The following is a 22,028-nucleotide window of genomic DNA, read 5'->3' as shown; positions in this document are numbered from 1 at the left end:
TCCTTTGTATGTTAACTGTGATTAACTTCACTTTATTACCTCGGCCTCAGTTGCACATGGTCTTCATAGAACATCTGAGGCGGCATCTCAGCTGCTTATATCATTTGAGTTCTCAACCCCAGCCCTTATGTAKTGTGTATCAAAGCAACTCATCAACAAAACTTCCAAACCCAACATCARCGCTTGTTTGGGYATCGAGTCAACTCTACAGCCATGTTTGAGCAACATATAGCACTCACAAATGCGTCAGAGAAACTGTTTTTGTCATTTGTACACTCACCTTTGTTCTAAACAGAAATAAACAATTTACGATACAACATCTTACATGCCATCTACAGCCCCTCCAGTTTCACAGTATTGAACCACTGCTCCATGCCACATCCAAGGCAAGTATCGCAGGTAGGCTAGAGAGACTTTTGCCAGACGTTTAAGAGAGCAAAAAACTATCCAAAAGCATTRTTACATGTTAAAAACAAAGTATCCAACTGTACAAGGCTCATTTGTTCTGCATCTTGCCAAGACAGCATTTTWGATTCCATGACTTTGAATGTCAAGCAGGTAGGTATCATGTGTTTGTTCAGGAATGCAGATTCTATACTAAAAAATACCTTACTGAAAAGTAATCTAAAATACCCATCTAGCTGTCTGGTGTGATAAATAAATGCTATGAACAATGTAAACATCTGCTATAAACTGAGGTTAATGTGAGTCGGGAGAATCTGAAAATGTGATTAAGAGTTGTGTGTTGGGTGAAGGTAAGTCAGTCCATAGATGGCAATGCAGGCCACAGTCCTTTCACCCTCTGGAAAATAAATGGAGGAAGACTGCAGTCGTTCACATCATGCAATTCCAAATGATAAAAACGGATACATTTCGGTCGGTAGGGGATCTGCCAACTGTTTTAGTGTATAGTGAACCACTATCAACAGACTAGGGGAACATTAAAATAGATATAGACACTGGAGAAATAAAATCTCTATAGGAGACTTTTCTACATCTTTAGTTGAGTAGACCTTTCTATAGTATATTTMTTGCCCAAAATGTAATATTGAAATGGCTGGCTAGCTTCCAGACTAAGGGWAAATGTACACTTGACAATCGGGTCATAACTCCATGTAGAAAAGGGCCTAGTCTTTCGAATGAAACCTGKAAAATATTAACACCAATAACCACAATACAGAGCTAAATGAAGATAATTCAAAGACCTTGGTTAKCACAATTGCTGCACAATCAGTGTCAGGTCACCCCAATGTGTAAGACAAAACATACCAGTGCTCATGCAAAACAAGAACCTTTCCACAATCTGTCCATTCAGATACAGAGAACATTTTCTATTGAGGCCGACCGATATATCAGTTCACCGATATTGTCGGCAGATATTGGCCTTTTACCACTATCGGAAGAAAATTCCACCGATATTCAATAAATAAGATGAAAAATGGGAATCTCATGCTGATCTGAACACTTGCCGCCATTCTCATGATGGGTCATTATCACAATGTATGAAATCAACATTAGAGGCATAGTTATTGAACAACTGCTCTCTTGGATGGTAATTTATAAGAATTCAGTGTGGGGGAAAAAACAACACTCACTTCCCAGCTGTAAAACTGTATATCGGCACGTTTTACCCCCCAAAAGAAATCTGAATCGGACCCAAAAAAAACAACGGTCGGGCTCGAATTCCCTATACTCAAGAGGGAACACTCTTGGCCACATTCATTCACAGAAAATAACCAAAAGACATAAAATACCATTGAAAGCCTTGAGCTTAAGCACTAAGTATACACTTTTACATCACAACAGTAAAAAGTAGTTCTTGCATTCAATAAACACCACGCTAAGGGCGCGTTAAGGTAGTAGAATGGGGGAGTGAGGGATGRTTCATGCAATTTTCAATACAATAATAACAAAAAGGGTCAAAAATTACATTTACAAAGTGTTTCAGAATCTTCACCCAACACCTGTCAAGTCTGCGCCACAACTCTGGCACAAAAGAGTTGGCAAGGCAACCCATGTTGGTATTTGAGATAAAAATAATAGAAGTAAGAGAGAGAGTGGTGGCGAGAGCTCCTGGGGGTTGTGTCAGCGTTGTGTTTTAGTTATCTGATACCCGACACAGAGCTCTGGTTGATGTTGTAGGTGGGTGAGAGTTCTCCGCCTATCGTGGCCACCAGGGGCGTCCCGTTGCTGGTCAGGCAACCTTCCTTGAGAGGCTCGAAGTAGGTGGCCTGCACAGGCTTGTGACACTGCAACACTTGTATGGCATCGTCTATTTTAAACCAATCCCTTTTTCTCCCTGTTAAAGGAACATGAACAGACACCATTTAAGTTAAYCACAAGTTAAGACAAACATGAGACAACTATAACCAGAATTCAAACAATCTAGTGTAATCAGATTTAAAAATGAAAGCCACTCACCAATGTTGACAGAGTCCTCCCAATCTTGCAGGACCTCAGTTACGATAAGAATGTAGACGTAGGTTCTGTGRTTCCTCTCTCGGTTCTGTAAGATATATATTAACTATCTTTTAAAAATTCAGAACAAAGTCAATATTTCTCTCCACTCCCAAATCACATTAAGCATGCCTAGTAAGGTCATAAACTCACCTCAAAAATTCCAACTAGGCGACCTAAAGTCCCCTTCACACCTGCCTGTTGAACAAAAAAACAAACAAGGAAGCGAATCAACACACATATCTAAGGAACTAATACATCATTCTTTCAATCTTAAGGGCCTGTGTCACTGCAGTAATGAGCGATGAATTAGTTGTGTAGCCTGTGCTACAATATGTTCTGAAGATGCCTTTCAAAAATCATCTTTCACACAATTATCCTAATACATCAAAAACGGCACACAGCAGTACCTCAACGCACCAAAGTTCACACCTTAAAAATATATATTTAACCAGGTAGGCCAGTTGAGAACAAATTCTCATTTACAACTGCGACCTGGCCAAGATAAAGCAAAGCAGTGCAACACAAAGAACACAGAGTAACACATGGAATAAACAAACGTACAGTCAATAACACAACAGAAAAGCGTATATACAATGTGTGCAAATGAAGTAAGATTAGGGAGGTACGGCAATAAATAGGCCATWGTGGCGAAATAATTACAATTCAGCAATTAAACAGTGGAGTGATAGATGAGCAGAAAATGAACGTGCAAMTAGAGATACTGGGGTGCAAAGGAGCAAAATAAATAAACAACAATATGGGGATGAGGMAGTTGGGTGGGCTATTTACAGATGAGCTATGTACAGGTSCAATTATCTGTAAGCTGCTCTGACAGCTGATGCTTAAAGTTAGTGAGGGAGATATGAGAATGTGTTTAAGGCGTTTTGTACACGACTCCCAGAGACTGAGGGGTACTGGGCCAGGTTTATATATTACTAGGGGATGCCAGCAGTATGTATCTTCTTCAGGTTCCAGTTTCAGCCTATTAATAAACCTGGACCCCATAGGCAGTATASCCCAGTATCAATCCCACACTCTTCATGCCTTCAACCAGATAATATGGGGAAGACCACCACTGGGCTGACTGGTGAATAGGCAGGGTTTGGATAGCCTAGGCCTAATTATTAAGATTAGACTTCAGTTCCTCTCAACTAGAGGTCGACCGATTAAATCGGAATGGCCGATTAATTAGGGCCYATTTCAAGTTTTCATAACAATCGGAAATCGGTATTTTTAGGTGCCGATTTGCCGATTTTTTAAAATTTTAAAATTAATTAATTTAAAAAAAAATCTTTATTTAACTAGGCAAGTCAGTTAAGAACACATTCTTATTTTCAATGACGGCCTAGGAACAACGGGGCAGAACGACAGATTTTTAACCTTGTCAGCTCAGGGGATTCAATCTTGCAACCTTACAGTTAACTAGTCCAATGCTCTAACACCTGATWACATTGCACTCCACGAAGAGCCTGCCTGTTAGCGAATGCAGTAAGCTAAGGTAAGTTGCTAGCTAGCATTAAACTTATCTTTAAAAAAACAATCAATCAATGACTGTCATTGCTCCAATGTGTACTTAACCATAAACATCAATGCCTTTCTTAAAATCAATACACAAGTATATATTTTTAAACCTGCAAATTTAGCTAAAATAAATCCAGGTTAGCAGGCAARATTAACCAGGTGAAATTGTGTCATTTCTCTTGCGTTCATTGCACGCAGAGTCAGGGTATATGCAACAGTTTGTGCCGCCTGGCTCTTTGCGAACTAATTTGCCAGAATTTTACGTAATTATGACAACATTGAAGGTTGTGCAATGTAACAGGAATATTTAGACTCATGGATGCCACCCGTTAGATAAAATACGGAACGGTTCCGTATTTCACTGAAAMAATAAATGTTTTGTTTGAGATTATAGTTTCCGGATTCGACCATATTAATGACCTACGGCTCSTATTTCTGTGTGTTATTATGTTATAATTAAGTCTATGATTTGATAGAGCAGTCTGACTGAGCGATGGTGGGGACCAGCTAAGGTCGTAAGCATTCATTCGAACAGCACTTTGTGCGTTTTGCCAGCAGCTCTGCTGTGATCTGAATTCAAGTCTATCAACTCCCGAGATTAGGCTGGTGTAACCGATGTGAAATGGCTAGCTAGTTAGCGGGTTGCGCTCTAATAGTGTTTCAAACGTCCCTCGCTCTGAGACTTGGAGTAGTTGTTCCCCTTGCTCTGCATGGGTAACGCTGCTTCGAGGGTGGCTGTTGTTGATGTGTTCCTGGTTCGAGCACAGGTAGCGGCGAGGAGAGGGATGGAAGCTATACTGTTACACTGGCAATACTAAAGTGCCTATAAGAACATCCAATAGTCAAAGGTATATGAAATAGAAATCGTAGAGAGAGAATAGTCCTATAATCATAATAACTACAACCTAAAACTTCTTACCTGGAATATTGAAGACTCATGTTAAAAGGACCACTTAGCTTGCATATGTTCTCATGTTCTGAGCAAGGAACTTAAACATTAGCTTTCTTACATGGCACATATTGCACTTTTACTTTCTTCAACACTTTGTTTTTGCATTATTCAAACCAAATTGAACATGTTTCATTATTTATTTGAGGCTAAATTGATTTTATTGATGTATTATATTAAATTAAGATAAGTGTTCATTCAGTATTGTTGTAATTGTCATCATTACAAATACATTATAAAAAATAAATCGGCATCGGCTTTTTTTTGGCCCTCCAATAATCGGTATCGGCGTTGAAAAATCATAATCGGRCGACCTCTACTCTCAACCACCTCCTCTAATCAAAAATGGCCACCCTCCGCATCATAATGAGAACGTGAGTGAAGAACATGAGCATTAGAGCTGCATTCCAGTCTATTTGGACTCTGCTGGGTCAGGTCAGTTGAGGACGAGTGGATGTGGACACTGTAGTTTGACTATCTAGGGCTGGGAATTGCCAGGGACCTCCCGATACGATATTATTACAATACTTTGGTGATCATACGATATGRATTGCGATTCTAAATGTATTATGATTCGATATTGTGATTCGACGTTCTAAACATATTGCTCACCATATGTCTGCTGCAGAGAGACAAGAGAGCCATGAGAAAACAGTTTTGATCAGTCATGGAAATCAGTGCGGAAAACAAACTGACATTTTTTTTAAAATGTAACCTTTAACTAGGCAAGTCAGTTAAGAACAAATTCTTATTTACAATGACGGTCTACACCGGTGAAACCCGGACGACGCTGTGCCAATTGTGCGCCGCCCAATCACAGCCGGTTGTGATAGAGCCTGGATTCGAACCAGGGTGTCTGTAGTGACGCCTCTAGSACTGAGATGCAGTGCCTTAGACTGCTGCGCCACTCGGGAGCCCAATATATTTTGTTTTTCATCTTAAAAAAAAGAAAGAAAACGGAGTCAATTTGTTTGACATTATCGTCAAATTATATCCCGATATGTAACTGCATCGACCCCCTCCCTCCCAATCACTACTACGATCCATAACCCTTGACCTGTTCTTATGACTTTCAGTCCTGGCCGGACTCCAAACCACGCAGCATAAGAAGCTGGGTGGTTTGTCAAATAGCCATCAGAATTAGAGTGAGGGTTATGACCGATTACAACGGAGTGCACTATGAGGTTTAAACCAGCAGCAGCACTGGAGATGGATTGACTCAGTTTGATACTTTTGGAAGGCACTTGCCTATAGATTGGGCGGTATAACGTATACCGGGGGTATTTGTAAAAAGCCACGGGATGTTTTTTTCAATACCGTTAACTCTTTCTTTGAAATGTTTAATACAATTCAATGTTCATAGCTACTTTAAGTAAATGCCTGCAGTCAACTTGCGCAATACCTTAGGGGATGAAGAACGTTGCGTTCTTCATTTCAGCGGTCACATTATTATGAAGCTTTTAATAGTCACGTGTCACATGGTGTTTGTTTACAGGCACACTACGCCGAGACCGGAGCCTTGTGAGTCACTCACTGTTGGGCAGCATGCGCCAGGCAATCTAATTACAGTATGGAATTCACAACTAAATGTTTGCCAGCTAGATATCTTATAACTATTAAATTAACTGTCTAAAATGTGCTAAATGCTCTGCAGTTGTGCCTTTGGTTTGCTCATTCAGTAGCTAGTTGCTATCTAGCTTCTTTCAAAAATCAAGCATTCACTTGGTAACAGAGAATCCCATCCTGGATCAAGAGCCTTGCTGGCTAATATTGTTTTTGTGCGTGCAGCAAACTGTTAATAGCATTTTTTAGTTACTTGTATAGTTTAGGTCAGAAACTCTAGAAAATATTTTTAATATAAAATTGTTAGCATTTAGTTCGCATTTTACATGTACTTGTTAGCATTGCTAACCTTCGGATTACAGAGCATCAGTGGGGTTTGAAAACAGCACCCCTTATCTTCAGTGTCGGTATTACCGAATATCCCGGTATGGCATAAGGTCGGTATGACAAAACATATTGCTCACCATATGTCTGCTGCAGAGGGACAAYAGAGCCATGAGAAAATGYGTTGATCAGCCATGGGAATAAAAGTACTGAAAACAAATTGGCTCCGTATTTAAAAAGAAGATAGAGAACAAGCTATGACATATACTTGAGTTCTGGTGCAGGCACAGCAAACTAGCACAAAAACAATATCTTGATGTGAATAAAAAATACAAATGATTTCCATTAGTGTTTATGGGCAGTGGTTGCTATGGCTGTGGGATTGACTGAGCAAGGTGCTGTTGGCGACAGTAGGGCTATGGATTTCATTCTAGCATGGTCCCCGACGCTGGGCCAATTGTGCGCCGCCCCATGGTTCTCCCGGTCGCGGCCGGCTGCGACAGAGCCTGGGRTCGAARCCAGAATCTCTGGTGGCACAGCTAGCACTGCAGTGCCTTAGACCACTATTATTTCCCCTTTTATTTAGAACCTTTGTGCAAATGTTCAATTAAGCATGTAACAAAATATTAATGTATAAAATCTAAAAGGGGTAAATAGAAAACACTATGTTGCAAACAAAATAAATATAGGCCTAAAAATAAATATTTATATTTTTGGGGGCTTGCCAGTTTTGCATGTTATTTTGGCATTATACGTGTCACATATCAATTTGCATTTGGTATCTTGGGTTGAGGGTTAGCACCAACTCACGTAACCCCCGTTTCTCGACCGTGTAAAACGGGGCCATTTCTTTGCAGATGTATCTGTAACGGCAGCGGTTATCTCGTTCCATCTTCGCGATTCGTTGACATATGGGGTGCCGCGGGCAAAAATACAGAGTCGGGGGTTTTGTTTTGAGCACTCTACTGTACTTTTTGGGTCTCTCCGTAGACTCTCTCCGTACTGTTTCGCATGATTCTTGCATAGGTGGTAAGAGGTTAGTGGTGTTTGAGCCTGTTGTCGGGACGGCCTGCGGAATATTTTGCAAGGACGGTTTTCTGGTCTGTGTCAGACTTTTCATACCAAACCACATCCATGCGACCGAAGTATCCCTTTTAGGTACGAGCTCCGTGTCTCCCTGCCATGTTCACTCTCCTCCATGTTTGTTTGTGTTGCAAATTTCCTTCCACATGGCACGTGTGGAAGAAGGCAAAGCGTCGTCCAATTGACAAAAAATATTGCCGTAAAGAGTGTGATTTGCGACACAATGAAACAAACAATATGAAACGATAGAAAAACGTCTATCGTCACACGATACATATGGTCATATCGCCTAGCCCTAGTACTATGCACTATTGTAAAGTGGTTGTTCCACTGGATATCATAAGGTGAATGCACCAATTTGTAAGTTGCTCTGGATAAGAGCGTCTGCTAAATGACTTAAATGTAAATGTAAATGTTGCAAAGGGCATCAGTGTCTTAACAGCGGGATTTGACAAGGCAGGATACTCTGAGCGCAGCCCAATCCAGAAATCTGTCAGGGGCTTCTGATTAAGTAAAATTTTCACAGAACCACTTGTAGCAATTTCAATGAGGCTCTCTTGTTCAGATATAGGTAAGTGGACTGGAGGCAGGGCATCACAGGGATAACGAATCCAGTTGTGTCATCAGRTTCGGGAAAGTACCTGCGTAATTACACAACCAACTCTCAAGTGCTATATCACATTTGACATTGTCCATAAGCTTGAGTCCTTGTTAATGCAGACAGAGAAGAGCTCCAAATTCTGAAATCYTATCCTTKATTTTGTCCCGCACATTGAATATAGTTGCTGAGAGTCCCTGTAATCCTAGATTCAGATTATTCAGGCGAGAAAAAACATCACCCAGATAGGCCAGTCGTGTGAGAAACTCATCATCATGCAAGCGGTCAGACAAGTGAAAATTATGGTCAGTAAAGAAAACTTTAAGCTCGTCTCTCAATAAAAAATAAAAAAAACGTGTCAATACTTTGCCCCTTGATAACCAGCGCACTTCTGTATGTTGTAAAAGCGTTACATGGTCGCTGCCCATATCATTGCATAGTGCAGAAAATACATYTAAGTTCAGGGGCCTTGCTTTAACAAAATTAACCATTTTCACTGTAGTGTCCAAAACYTCTTTCAAGCTGTCAGGCATTCCCTTGGCAGCAAGAGCCTCKKGGTGGATGCTGCAGTGTACCCAAGTGGCGTCGTGAGCAACTGCTTGCACYCYCATTACCACTCCACTAGGTCTCCCTGTCATGGCTTTTGCACCATCAGTACAGATACCAACACATCTTGACCACCAAAGCCCATTTGATGTCACAAAGCTGTCCAGTACTTTATAAATATCCTATCCTGTTGTCCTYGTTTCCAGTGGTTTGCAGAAGAGGATGTCTTTCTTAATTGAACCCCCCCATAAATGTAACAGACATATACCAGGAGCTGTGCCAGGCCCACCACGCCTGTTGACTCATCCAGCTGTAATGCATAAAATTCACTAGCTTGTATGCGAAGCAGTAATTGTTTCAAAACATCTCCTGCCATGTCACTGATGCGTCGTGAAACAGTGCCGTTTGATGATGGCATTGTCTATTGTTTTTTTGGCCATTTCCCCCAGCCTTGTCCCAGCCATATCCGCGGCAGCAGGAATAATTACGTCCTCCACGATAGTATGGGACTTCCCTGMCCTAGCCACTCGGTAGCTCACCATATAAGACGCTTCTAGCCCCTTCTTATTAAATGGCACCTATTGCTTTTATACATGTCTTACTACTCGAAAGTAGTCTTAATTCTCGCTCAAAAAACTCCCGTGGCTTATTTTTCAAATGGGCATATTTTGTTTCTAAATGTCTGCGCAAGAGTCAAGGTTTCATCAAGTTGTGAGATAGTACTTTTGCACATATAACACACTGTGGCTGAGGAAAGGCACTACTCCCAATATAAGTGAACCCCAAATCAATGTAGTTCTCATAATATTTGCGCCTCTTCGATGGTCCAACGTTCRCGTCTGTTGTTCAGTGCTTTCCCGGGTAAGGGGGCAGTAGCTCTTCGGRTGCATCAAATTCCCAACTGTCAGTGTCCATGCTAGCTGGGCTAACGACAAATGTAGAACTACTAATGATAGCATTGGATGTGCTCGTGGAAGCAGAACAACTTGTGTCATCGACAGGTGCAGTACTGCTGGTAGTAGCAGTACTACCAGTAGAGCTGGTATGTGTCTATGGACGTGGGCCTTACTTAAAAAAAAAAAACAATTTATAAATTTTTGAGCAAATGGAATGAGCAGCAGCTACATTTGGCTACATACGGACCGTTAGTGGAATTCCTGCGAGAGAGTAACGGTTAATGTGATTGGATGTTAATTATTTGACTAGGCTACCTGTATTTGACATTGTGTTGTTATTTCGCTCTACACCAGATGGTTTAATTGTATTTTTGGGCAGTGAAACGAGGCTACTCAGGRGAGAAAAAACCTCACCCAAATGTATAGCTCCATTGGAAAATATAAATGGACTGTTTGATTTTTTAAAAACTTTATTACATTTTTTATTTCACGGTTGGGCTAGTTGAGAACAAGTTCTCATTTACAACTGCAACCAGGCCAAGATAAAGCAAAGCAGTGCGACACAAACAACAACACAGAGTTACACATGGAATAAACATACAGTCAATAATTCAATAGAAAAAGTCTATATACAGTGTGTGCAAATGAGGTAGGATAAAGGAGGTAAGGCCATAGTGGCGAAATAATTCCAATATAGCAGTTAAACACGAGTGAAAGATGTGCAGAAGATGAGTGTGCAAGTAGAGATACTGGGGTGCAAAGGAGCAAAATAAAATAACAGTATGGGGATGAGGTAGTTGGATGGGCTATGTACACYTGCAGTGATCTGTGAACTGCTCTGACAGCTGGTGCTTAAAGCTAGTGAGGGAGATATGAGTCTCCAGCTTCAGTGATTTTTGCAGTTCGTTCCAGTCATTGGCAGCAGAGAACTGGACGGAAAGGCGGCCGAAGGAGGAATTGGCTTTGGGGGTGACCAGTGAAATATACCTGCTGGAGCGCGTGCTACGGGTGGGTGCTGCTATGGTGACCAGTGAGCTGAGATAAGGCAGGGSTTTACCTAGCAGAGACTTATCAATGACCTGGAGCGAGTGGATTTGTCTCCACTCCACTATTGGTTAGAGCCTGTTGTATTCGGCGCACGTGACAAATAAACTTTGATTTGAATATGAAGCGAGGGCAAGCCAACGAGAYCATACAGGTCGCAGTGGTGGGTAGTATATGGGGCTTTGGTGACAAAACAGATGGCACTGTGATAGCCTCCAACACTCTACTCAGCAAATTSGATGCAGGCTATTTTGTAAATGACATCGCRGAAGTCAAGGATCGGTAGGATAGTCAGTTTTACGAAGGTATGTTTGGCAACATGAGTGAAGGATGCTTTGTTGCGAAATAGGAAGCCAATTCTAGATTTAATTTTGGATTAGAGATGCTTAATGTGAGTCTAGAAGGAGATTTTATAGTCTAACCAGACATCTAGGTATTTGTAGTTGTCCACATATTCTAAGTCAGAACCGTCCGGAGTAGTGATGCTGGARGGGCGGGCAGGTGTGGGCAGCGATCGGTTGAAGAGCATGCATTTAGTTTTACTTGCATTTAAGAGCAGTTGGAGGCCACGGAAGGAGAGTTGTATGGCATTGAAGCTCGTCTCGAGGTTGGTTAACACAGTGTCCAAAGAAGGGCCAGAAGTATACAGAATGGTGTCGTCTGCGTAGAAGTGGATCAGAGACTCACCAGCAGCAAGAGCGACATCATTGATGTATACAGAGAAAAGAGTTGGCCCGAGGATTGAACCCTGTGGTACCCCCATAGAGACTGCCAGAGGTCCGGACAACAGGCKCTCCGATTTGACACACCGAACTCTGTCTGAGAAGTGGTTGGTGAACCAGGCGAGGCAGTAATTTGAGAATCCAAGGCTGTTGAGTTTGCCAATAAGAATGTGGTGATTGACAGAGTCGAAAGCCTTGGCCAGGTCAATGAATACAGCTGAAATTGTGGAGGAAAGAATTATAATAACAATGTTTAAAAAAAAACATGTATCACATTTTTATTTGGCGTACCCCAGTTTGCTCTACGGCAACTGAGTTAGGAAGGACGACTGCATCTTTGTAGTGGCGGTGTATTGATACACCATCCAAAGTGTAATTAATTAATTAATAACTTCACCATACTCAAAGGGATATTAAATGTCTGCTTTTGTTTTAACCCATCTACCCATAGGCCCATAGGTGCCTTTCTTAGCGAGGCATTGGAAAACCTCCCCGGTCTTTGTGGTTGAATCTGTGTTTAAAATTCACTGCTCGACTGAGGGTCCTTACAGATAATTGTATTTGTTGGGTACAGAGATGAGGTAGTCATTAAAAAAAAAACACATTAAACACTATTATCGCACACAGAGGGCAAGTATGTGATTTAGTAAGCACATTTATATTCCTTAACTTATTTAGGCTTGCCATAACAAAGGGGTTGAAGATATTTCAGCTTTTCATTTAATTAAATCAGTCAAAAATAAAAATGTAATTCATTATTCCACTTTAACATTATAGGGTATTATGTGTAAGCAATTTAATCCATTCAGGGTGTAACAACAACATTRGGAAAAAGTCAAGGGGTGTGAATACTTGCTGAAGGCACTGCAGGTATCGTGATATTGTATTTTGAGGTCCCTGGCAAATCTCAGCCCTAGTCAACACCTTAAGAGACTGTGCTACCGATGTGATGTCTACACACACAAAACACTGTGCCCAATGGAAAATCAATGGGCAAGCCAAGCCAGAGATGTCAGCTCAGCTGCTGGACTTATGTCTAACTTACTGAGCAGTGAGCAGCCAGGGTAAAAGATGATATTAGCATCCTGCGAGGGATGACTGCTGTGAACAATAAGACTGCTGAACAATTAATCAAATGGCCACCCGGACTATTTACATTGCACCCCCCCCACCTCCCGGTTTTTACACTGCTGCTACTTGCTGTTTATTATCTATGCCTAGTCACTTTACTCCTACTAACCAGTACCACCACACATTGACTTGGTACCGGTACCCCCTGTATATAGCCTCGTTCTTGTGTTACTTTTTTTATTTTATTTTTAACTTTAGTTTAATTAGTAAATATTTTATTAACTCCATTTCTTGAACTGCATTGTTGGTTAAGGGCTTGTAAGTAAGCATTTCACTGCATTTCAAGGTCCACACCCGTTGTATTCTGCACATGTGACAAATAAAATTAGATTGGAGTACAGCGCTCAGTCTGCTCTTTATTCTCCATCTAATGACCCACTAAAAACTGTCTATCAGGTGGTGAAATCAAACGCCCCGTCCCAGTCTGGCTGTTGGACAACTTTCTGAGATGCTACATCAAGTAGCCTAGGCCTAGCGCTGGAAAGTTTTTGCAGYACATTAGCCTACATTTACTGATAGATTAATTAATTAACCTACATGGCTATAGAACAACAAAATCATAATTTTCCCACTTCATCAGGTGGTGAATAATATAGCTAGCCTGCACAAAGACGTCCGAAAATTATTTGAAGAGTCAAAAATAAAATTGGATAATTCTGGATCCTATTTTGCCAGGCTGCACATAACAATAATGCATTCCCTGTATATTTTAGATGAAATAACTTACTTTGTTAAATCATAGGCTACCATCTCAGTAATCTTACTTGGCACTGTTATTTTTGTCTAGAGCCCTGCTGCTAATGTAAAGTAAATGTCCATTAAAACGTTGTATTTATTGTTATTGAGCAAAATAGTTACATTTATAGCAATATGACTTTGTCCATATCGCCCAGCTCTAGCACCTCCCCKAAAATAATTATGCATAATTTCTCGCTTATTTATCGTTATCTAAAAATGTTTTATCGCAATATGGATTTTTGTTCATATCGCCAGCTCTAAAACATCATGACATGGGATACCTCCCAATAGAATGAATCTGCTGATTATTTTCTAAAACCGAATTCTTAGTTGGAGAGGCCCTACTTGGCAACAGAGAAACCCTCTTCATCCCCCCCGGTGAAGAAAAGTCCCTGGGCTCAAATGTAAATATTAAATCGTCATGGTTCAATTACAGTGACTAGGCATCAACGTTGAAAATACGAAATAGGCTACATTGACTTCCAGCCATTGCGCTAACCTAGTTAGCATTGGCTCACGAAACTACCTCCTAACTTCCTTAATACTGGACAGACATAAAAAAAAGGTATCCAGAGTTCATCTGACTCTGGGGAGGTAGATTAAGGGCCTCAGTGCCAAAATCCAGAAGTATCTCTTTAAAGAGATTTTTTGGTACTTTTGTATACTTTTTAGCCAGTAGTTCTGAAAGTAGCGCTAGGAGCCAAAAGTGGTCCCCAAAAGTTGCACACTACGTCACATATATGCAGATAGTACCATGTCATTTTGCTCTCACTCTGCTGTTTGAGCATCTTGCTAGCTGTCACTCAAATGGCAAGGGGCTGAAGCTTATTGGCTAGAACTTGAATTGCTAGGMGGTAGGTCCATGGGGGGGGAATGGCACCGAACTGCTTCCAGTGAACAGGTGCTTTCAAAACTAGGAWTTTCGTGATTATGCATGTATGAACGACACTGACACATTTAGCCCGAAGCGGGAGGTAAAAAAAAATACTAGTCGCCAAACTTCCTTTGGCACCAACATTCTTGTCTGCTTAGCTACTGTGGATGTTGCCTTTATTTTTTCAGTACACAAACAGAGTATGATCAAGACCAACTGCACCGCCCAAAGRGGATGTGTTTTGACCAACATGGATTAACATGTGTTCAACTCAAAACTTAAAGAGCGATCTTTCAACAAGCTATATCAAGGTAAAAAGCCTACTCACATGGGCAAATCTCAACAACTTGTTGCCATTTGTAATCAAGGGGTGTGGTTTGCAGGAAAAAAAACATTGATTATGTCTACCCCAAAAGCCACACCTAAAGAGAGCAACATCTCCAATATCCATAACAATTATGGAAGACACCTACAGGTTCCCTCAAATGTGGGGATACAGGGCGGGAATATAGTTTGAATGATTACAGTCAATGAAATGAGAGTGAAAGAAGCTAACCTCTTCACAGACTTCTCGTGCTGCAGCTACATTGGGCTCCTCTTCTGGCTCCATCCCTCCACCAGGGACGATCCACTTGTCTGGATGCCGACTACTACTCACCAACAGCACCTGCAGTAAGAGGATACAGCATTGAGCACCAGCATTGAGCACCACCAAATCCAGAGTTTCAGGTTTCAATGTAAACACAGCAGAGCGTGTTGTTGAGACAACTTCTCTACGGCCCGCTTCTTTACTGTGTTGATGAAAACGTCAGTCATATTCAAATTACACCTGACATTCGCAAGAACAGATCGCCTAATGCACGTGTCAAAAGTAATTCCACAGAGGGTCAAGTGTATGCAAGTTTTTGCTCCTCCCTTGTACTTGATTGATGCATTAAGGGCACAAATTAGTAAGGAACTCCCCTCACCTGGTTGTTTAGGTCTTAATTGAATTAGGYAAAAAACTGCAGACACTAGGCCCTCCATGGAATGAGCTTGACACCCCTGGCCTAATGCATATAGTTATTATGCATGCATAATTTAGGCATAGTTCCATCGCATAAACAAGCAAGAAACATTACAACCAATGGCGTGTGTAGAGCAATATAAATCATGGATTACCACAGACAGTGATGACAGATGGTTTGGTGACACTGACTTGTCTTTAGCCAGGTTGGCACCCATAATATGGGTCATATGAGTGATGCAATGGGTTATTAGCTGACCTCCAGATAAAACAGCTAYTAGACTTATTCAAGTGATTTGTTAGCTAGATTGAAGGAATAACTGGGTAGGTAGCTAGTTCGATCACAAGCACGGTTAGGTCGTGGTAGTTCCAGTCAAGTTACCTGTTGCTAGTCCCATCCAAGCAAAGGGAGGCCCATAGCTAGCTATTTAGCTAACGGTAGCTATCCATCTAGCAAATGTTGCTAAATAACTAGTAGTTGGCGCTAGCTAAATTCATTTTAATGACGAATCGATACTAGTTTTGAGCCATTGACAATGTTACTAAACATTGATTMTCATWGTGTTTAAAGTGATCGTTATAACCAGAAATATACTAGCTAACGTTAGTTAGCATTAACAATATGTTAGCTAGATATCAAGAAGATACAGTGCTGGCTAGCGCACTGGTTATTATGTTACTCTCGTAGCTAACGTTAATTGGCTTCGCGTTAGTTAGCCTAGCTAGCTAGGTAACCAACAATGTGGCAAGCAACTAACGTTAGCTAGTAATATTTGTACTGTTTGGTTAGCCGCAACGAGTTAACTAGCTAGCTAGATATAATAAAATAGCACACTCTTTGTAGTTACCAGCTACCAAGTTAGCTGGCTAGTTAGTTAGCTCAACATTTGGCTAGCTATCACAACGTTAACTAGCTAGATATCCCTGGGTGGTCGACCTGTTCGCTGATTCAACAAAACAAACCAACACACCAAAACCAGTAGCTAACAGTTAGCTAAGTTACCTTCCCAATTAGCAAATGACAAACACTAGRTAGGTATAGCTATTTTGGTTTTCCTGAACTGCGGCCCACTCTATACCCCTGCATCCTCGTCCTCACCTCCTCTTCACTTTCACTCCTAAAGCACAGACAGGCGGCCCGCTTCTTGTAGCCATCCCCATCGTATGTCCGGGTTTGATTTAACTTTAACTTCATCATTTCGGGCTACCAATGGACCAAAACTGTAATTCAAACACTGGGAAAGCCGCTGTCTTCGATGCAACGTCCTCCTATGGGTAACCCCGGCGTTATATTAAAATAAATAACTTCTTCGCTTCATTTTCACAAGCATAGGCGCTTCTCCAGCACGYTCGCCATTATGAAGATAACTGCGTAATCAACGTAACATGGCACATTTGAACGAAATTTGCTTTAGGATATTACGTATKTTATTTTGAGGAATACCGCATCTAATTACGAAAAAACGAAACTAAGTAGAGAATTTACGCAAATGACGCTGGTTTCGCGGAGGACGCAATTGCGGGCCGCAATTCAGGGCGTTCCTGCATGTGCGTCCGAGCAGAACCCACCCGACTGCTCGGACGCCTCCAAGTGGTCGGGTAGGCTGTTTGGAGCGTTTATCCGACTGAATTTTAAAAATAATAATAATTATTATTATGTCCCCCCACTTCTAAAACCTTAGTTGCATACTCACTTTCACAGTCACCACATACACTGCTGCTACTGTCTATGATCTATCCTGTTGCTTAGTCACTCTACCACTACCTATATGTACATAGCTACCTCAATTACCTTATACCAGTGGTGGGAAAAAGTACCCAATTGTCATACTTGAGTAAAAGTAAAGATACCTTAATAGAAAATCACTCAAGTAAAAGTGAAAATCATCCAGTAAAATACTACTTGAGTAAAAGTCTTTGGTTTTTAAATATAGTTAAGTATATTTGCACAACCACATTAAAAGTAAAAATATAAATKATTTCAAATTATTAAGCAAACCAGACGACGTAATTCATTAACAATTTCTTTTAACAAATAGGCAGGACCGTACGTACTCCAACACTCAGACATAATTTACAAACAAAGCATTTGTGTTTTAGTGAGTCCGTCAGATCAGAGACACGCCAGGGATGTTCTCTTGATAAGTGTGTGAATTGGGCCATCTTCCTGTCCTGCTAAGCATTKAAAATGTAACTAGTTCTTTTGGATGTCAGAGAAAATGTATGGAGTAAAAAGTACATTATTCTCTTTAGGAATGGAGTGAAGTAAAAGTAAAAGTAGTCCAATTTTTTTTTATAGTAAAGTAAAGTACAGATACCTCCAAAAAGTCCTTAAGTAGTACAGGAGGGGACTAAGCACGCACCACTGAGTGACCCTCGTGTTGAAGGTCAGCGTGGCGGATGTGTTGTTGCCTACCATCACCACCAGGGGCCGGCCTGTCAGGAAGTCCAGGATCCAGTTGCAGAGAGAACCTTATGACCGAAAAGAGCTTCTTGATATCAGGGCAGTGATTTTTCACCCCGTACTGGAGYGAATATTTTTCTTCAACGAGTTGGACGGGAAAGATTTATTTCAGATGCCCGACAGGGCCCTCATCRCCGTCATTTGCAGGAGGAAAAMACGGAGATATCGTGGACGACAGTCCTGGTGCCTTGTAAGGWTCTGTCYCCGAGAGGGTAATCTACCTTTACCATTGGTCCTATTAGCCAATGTAAAATCAATCGATAATAAAATAGACAAACTACYAGCATGTATATCCTACCAACAGGACATAAAAAACTGTAATATCTTATGTTTCACCGAGTCGTGTCTGWACAACGACATGATTAACATACAGCMGGRGGGWTTTAAGCTTTTTCAACAGGATAGAACAGCGGCCTCTGCTAAGACAAGGGGTGACGGCGTATGTATATTTGTAAACAACAGCTGGTGCACGAAATCTAAGGAAGTCTCAAGGTTTTGCTCGCCTGAGGTAGAGTATCTCATGATAAGCTGTAGACCACACTATTTGCCAAGAGTGTTAACATCTATATTTTTTATAGCTGTCTATATACCACCGCAGAACGATGCTGGCACTAAGACCACACTCAATGAGCTCTATACGGCCATAGTATATGGCCTTAAGCAAACAGGAAAACACTCATTCAAAGGTGGCGCTCCTAGTGGCCGGGGACTTTAATGCAGTGAAACTCAATCCGTTTTACTTCATCTCTACCAGCATGTTAAATGTGCAACCAGAGGGAAAGAAACTCTAGACCACCTTTACTCCACACAAAGAGACGCGTACAACCCCTCTTTACGCTGCTGCTACTCTCTGTTCATCATATATGCATAGTCACTTTAACCATATCTACATGGACATACTACCTCAATCAGCCTGACTAACCAGTGTCTGTATGTAGCCTCGCTACTTTTATAGGCTCGCTACTGTGTATAGCCTCGCTACTGTTTTTCACTGTCTTTTACTGTTGTTTTTATTTCTTTACTTACCTATTGTTTGCACTATTGGTTAGAGCCTGTAAGTAAGCATTTCACTGTAAGGTCTACACCTGTTGTATTCGGTACACGTGACAATTTTATTTTGATTTTATTTGATTTGAAAGCTTCCCCTCYCCCTCCATTTGGCAAATCTGACCAAAATTCTATTCTCCTGATTCCTGCTTACAAGCAAAAACTAAAGCAGGAAGCACCAGTGACTCAGTCAATAAGAAAGTGGTCAGATGAAGCCGATGCTCTGCTACAGGACTGTTTTGCTAGCACAGACTAGAATAGTTCTGGGATTCTTCTGATGATATTGAGGAGTACACCACATCCGTCACAGGCTTCATCAATAAGTGCATRGATGACGTCGTCCCCACAGTGACTGTACGTACACACCCCAACAAGAAGCCATGGATTACAGGCAACATCCGCACTGAGCTAAAGGGTAGAGCTGCCACTTTCAAGGAGCGGGACTCTAACCTGGAAGCTTATAAGAAATCCCYCTATACCCTCGGATGAACCATCAAACAGGCAAAGCCTCAATATAGGACTAAGATTGAATCATACTACACCGGCTCTGACACTCGTCGGACGTGGCAGGGCTTGCAAACAATTACAGATTACAAAGGGAAGCACAGCCGCGAGCTGCCCAGTGACACAAACCTACCAGACAAGAGAAATTAATTCTATGCTCGCTTCGAGGCAAGTAACACTGCAACATGCATGAGAGCACCAGCAGTTCTGGACGACTGTGTGATCATGCTCTCCGTAGCCGTAAGACCTTTAAACAGGTCAACATTCACAAGGCCTCGGGGCCAGACGGGCCCCGAATAGATGGGAGACTCCGGCAGCGCCGGAGTGACGGGCGGCTCCAGCAGCTCCTGACTGACGGGCGGCTCCGGCAGCTCCTGACTGACGGGCGGCTCCGGCAGCTCCTGACTGATGGGCGGCTCCGGCAGCTCCTGACTGACGGGCGGCTCCGGCAGCTCCTGACTGACAGGAGGCTCCGGCTGCTCTGGACAGGAAGGAGACTCCGGCTGCTCCGGACAGGAGGGAGACTCCGGCTGCTCCGGACAGGAGGGAGACTCCGGCTGCTCCGGACAGGAGGACGACGCTGGAGGCTCCGGYCAGGAGGATGACGCTGGAGGCTCCGGACTAGAGGGCGTCGCTGGAGGCTCCGGACTAGAGGGCGTCGCTGGAGGCTCCGGACTAGAGGGCGTCACTGGAGGCTSCGGACTAGAGGGCGTCGCCGGAGGCTTCGTGCCATGGATCCTCACCGGAGGCTTCGTGCCATGGATCCTCACAGGAGGCTTCGTGCCATGGATTATCACTGGAGGCTTTGTGCCATGGATTATCACTGGAGGCTTCTTGCCATGGATTATCACTGGAGGCTTCTTGCCATGAATTATCACTGGATTGGAGAGACACACAGAAGGCCTGGCTCTGGGAGAAGGCACAGGACTCACCAGGCTGGGGAGACATGCAGGAGGCATTGTCCTTGGCCGAGGCACCGGATGCACTGGACCGTGGAGGCGCACTGGCGGTCTCCAGCGCAGAGCTAGCACCACTCGTCCTGGCTGGATCCCCCCTGTAGCCCGGCAAGTGCGGGGAGTTGGAACAGGCCGCACTGGGCTGTGCTGGCGAACTGGAGACACCGTGCGTAGGGCTGGTGCAGTATACCCGGGCCAAGGAGACGCACTGGAGACCAGATGCGCTGATCCCTCCTGGCTCGATGCCCACTCTAGCCCGGCCGATTCGAGGAGCTGTGATGTAYCGCACTGGGCTATGCGTGCGCACTGGGGACATCGTGCGCTCCCCCGCATAACACGGTGCCTGCCCAGTCACTCTCTCGCCACGTGAAGCACGGGGAGTTGGCTCAGGTCTCATACCTGAGTCCGCCAATCTACCCGTGTGCCCCCCCCAAAGAAATGTCTGGGGCTGCCTCTCGTGCCCATTACCTCGCGCCAATTCCTCGTAGTGGCGACGCTCCGCTCTAGCTGCCTCCAGCTCCTCTTTCGGACAGCGATACTCCCCCGGCTGTGCCCAGGGTCCTTTGCCGTCCAAAATGTCCTCCCATGTCCAGGAGTCCAGAACCCTCTGCTCCTGGTTACCACGCTGCTTGGTCCTTTTCTGGTGGGTGGTTCTGTAACGGATTTCCTCTTCGTCTGAGGAGGAGTAGCAAGGATCGGACCAATGTGCAGCGTGGTAAGTTTTCATAATGAGATATTTAATAAATCAACAGAACACTGAACAAAATAACAAAAGTACAAACAAACAACCGAAACAGTCCCGTATGGTGCAAACACTGAAACGGAAAATAACCACCCACAACACACAATGGAAAACAGGCTACCTAAATATGMCTCCCAATCAGAGACAACGATAAACAGCTMCCTCTGATTGGGAACCACACCAGGCCAAACACATAGAAAACAAACAACCTAGAAAAAAGAACATAGACTGCCCACCCCAACTCACGCCCTGACCAACCTAACACAAAGACATAAAAAAGAAACTAAGGTCAGAACGTGACAATATGCATATATACTCTTAATCCATTCCTTACTTAGATGTACGTGTATTTTCAGTATATGTTGTGAAACTGTTGTATATTACGTGTTAGATATTACTGCACTGTCGGAGCTAGAAGCACAAGCATTTCGCTACACCCGCAATAACATCTGCTAAACACTTGTATGTGACCAATACATTTGATTTGATTTGAACCAGCTGTGAACAGTATATTGTTTTTATCTACAACATGCATTTTTTTTCACAAGGAGACCTCAACAATACAGGCTGTGTCTATCTAAAAACCCAAGCAATAAGCAATCTTAAGAGGAACCAGTCATCAACGAACAGACACCAGGCTAGTGTTACCTCTTTTTTGGGTTACCCTTTTTGTTTTTGCTCTGCAGTAACAGTAGCTTTCTGTTCAAGGTGGAAAACAAAAACAGCTCTGTTATGAATGGACCAAATGTGCTAGGAAAGACGGTTGTACTGTGATAATATATATATWTTTTTTCACAACACATTTTCTGGATTGGCAATTACATTTTATTAAAAACTGTTGTTGTTTTTTATTATGGACC

The 22,028-nt window shown here is 42.6% G+C and overlaps 1 protein-coding gene across 1 annotated transcript; it reads right to left on the bottom strand.

The window, feature by feature from the left end:
* Nucleotides 1-1,434: 1,434 nt before the first annotated feature.
* LOC111970742 (diphosphoinositol polyphosphate phosphohydrolase 1) lies at nt 1,435-16,826 on the bottom strand. The gene is made up of 5 exons (XM_023997509.2): nt 16,555-16,826; nt 15,006-15,116; nt 2,611-2,655; nt 2,422-2,506; nt 1,435-2,299 (listed from the first exon to the last, which is right to left on the bottom strand). The coding sequence occupies exons 1-5, from the start codon at nt 16,651-16,653 to the stop codon at nt 2,103-2,105; spliced, it is 537 nt and encodes a 178-aa protein (XP_023853277.1). The 5' UTR covers nt 16,654-16,826; the 3' UTR covers nt 1,435-2,102.
* Between the last annotated feature and the right edge of the window lie 5,202 nt (nt 16,827-22,028).

Source organism: Salvelinus sp. IW2-2015, linkage group LG1 (genome assembly GCF_002910315.2).
Source record: "Salvelinus sp. IW2-2015 linkage group LG1, ASM291031v2, whole genome shotgun sequence".
Classification (NCBI taxonomy): Eukaryota; Metazoa; Chordata; class Actinopteri; order Salmoniformes; family Salmonidae; genus Salvelinus; species Salvelinus sp. IW2-2015.
This window is presented reverse-complemented; position numbering and strand designations above follow the sequence as displayed.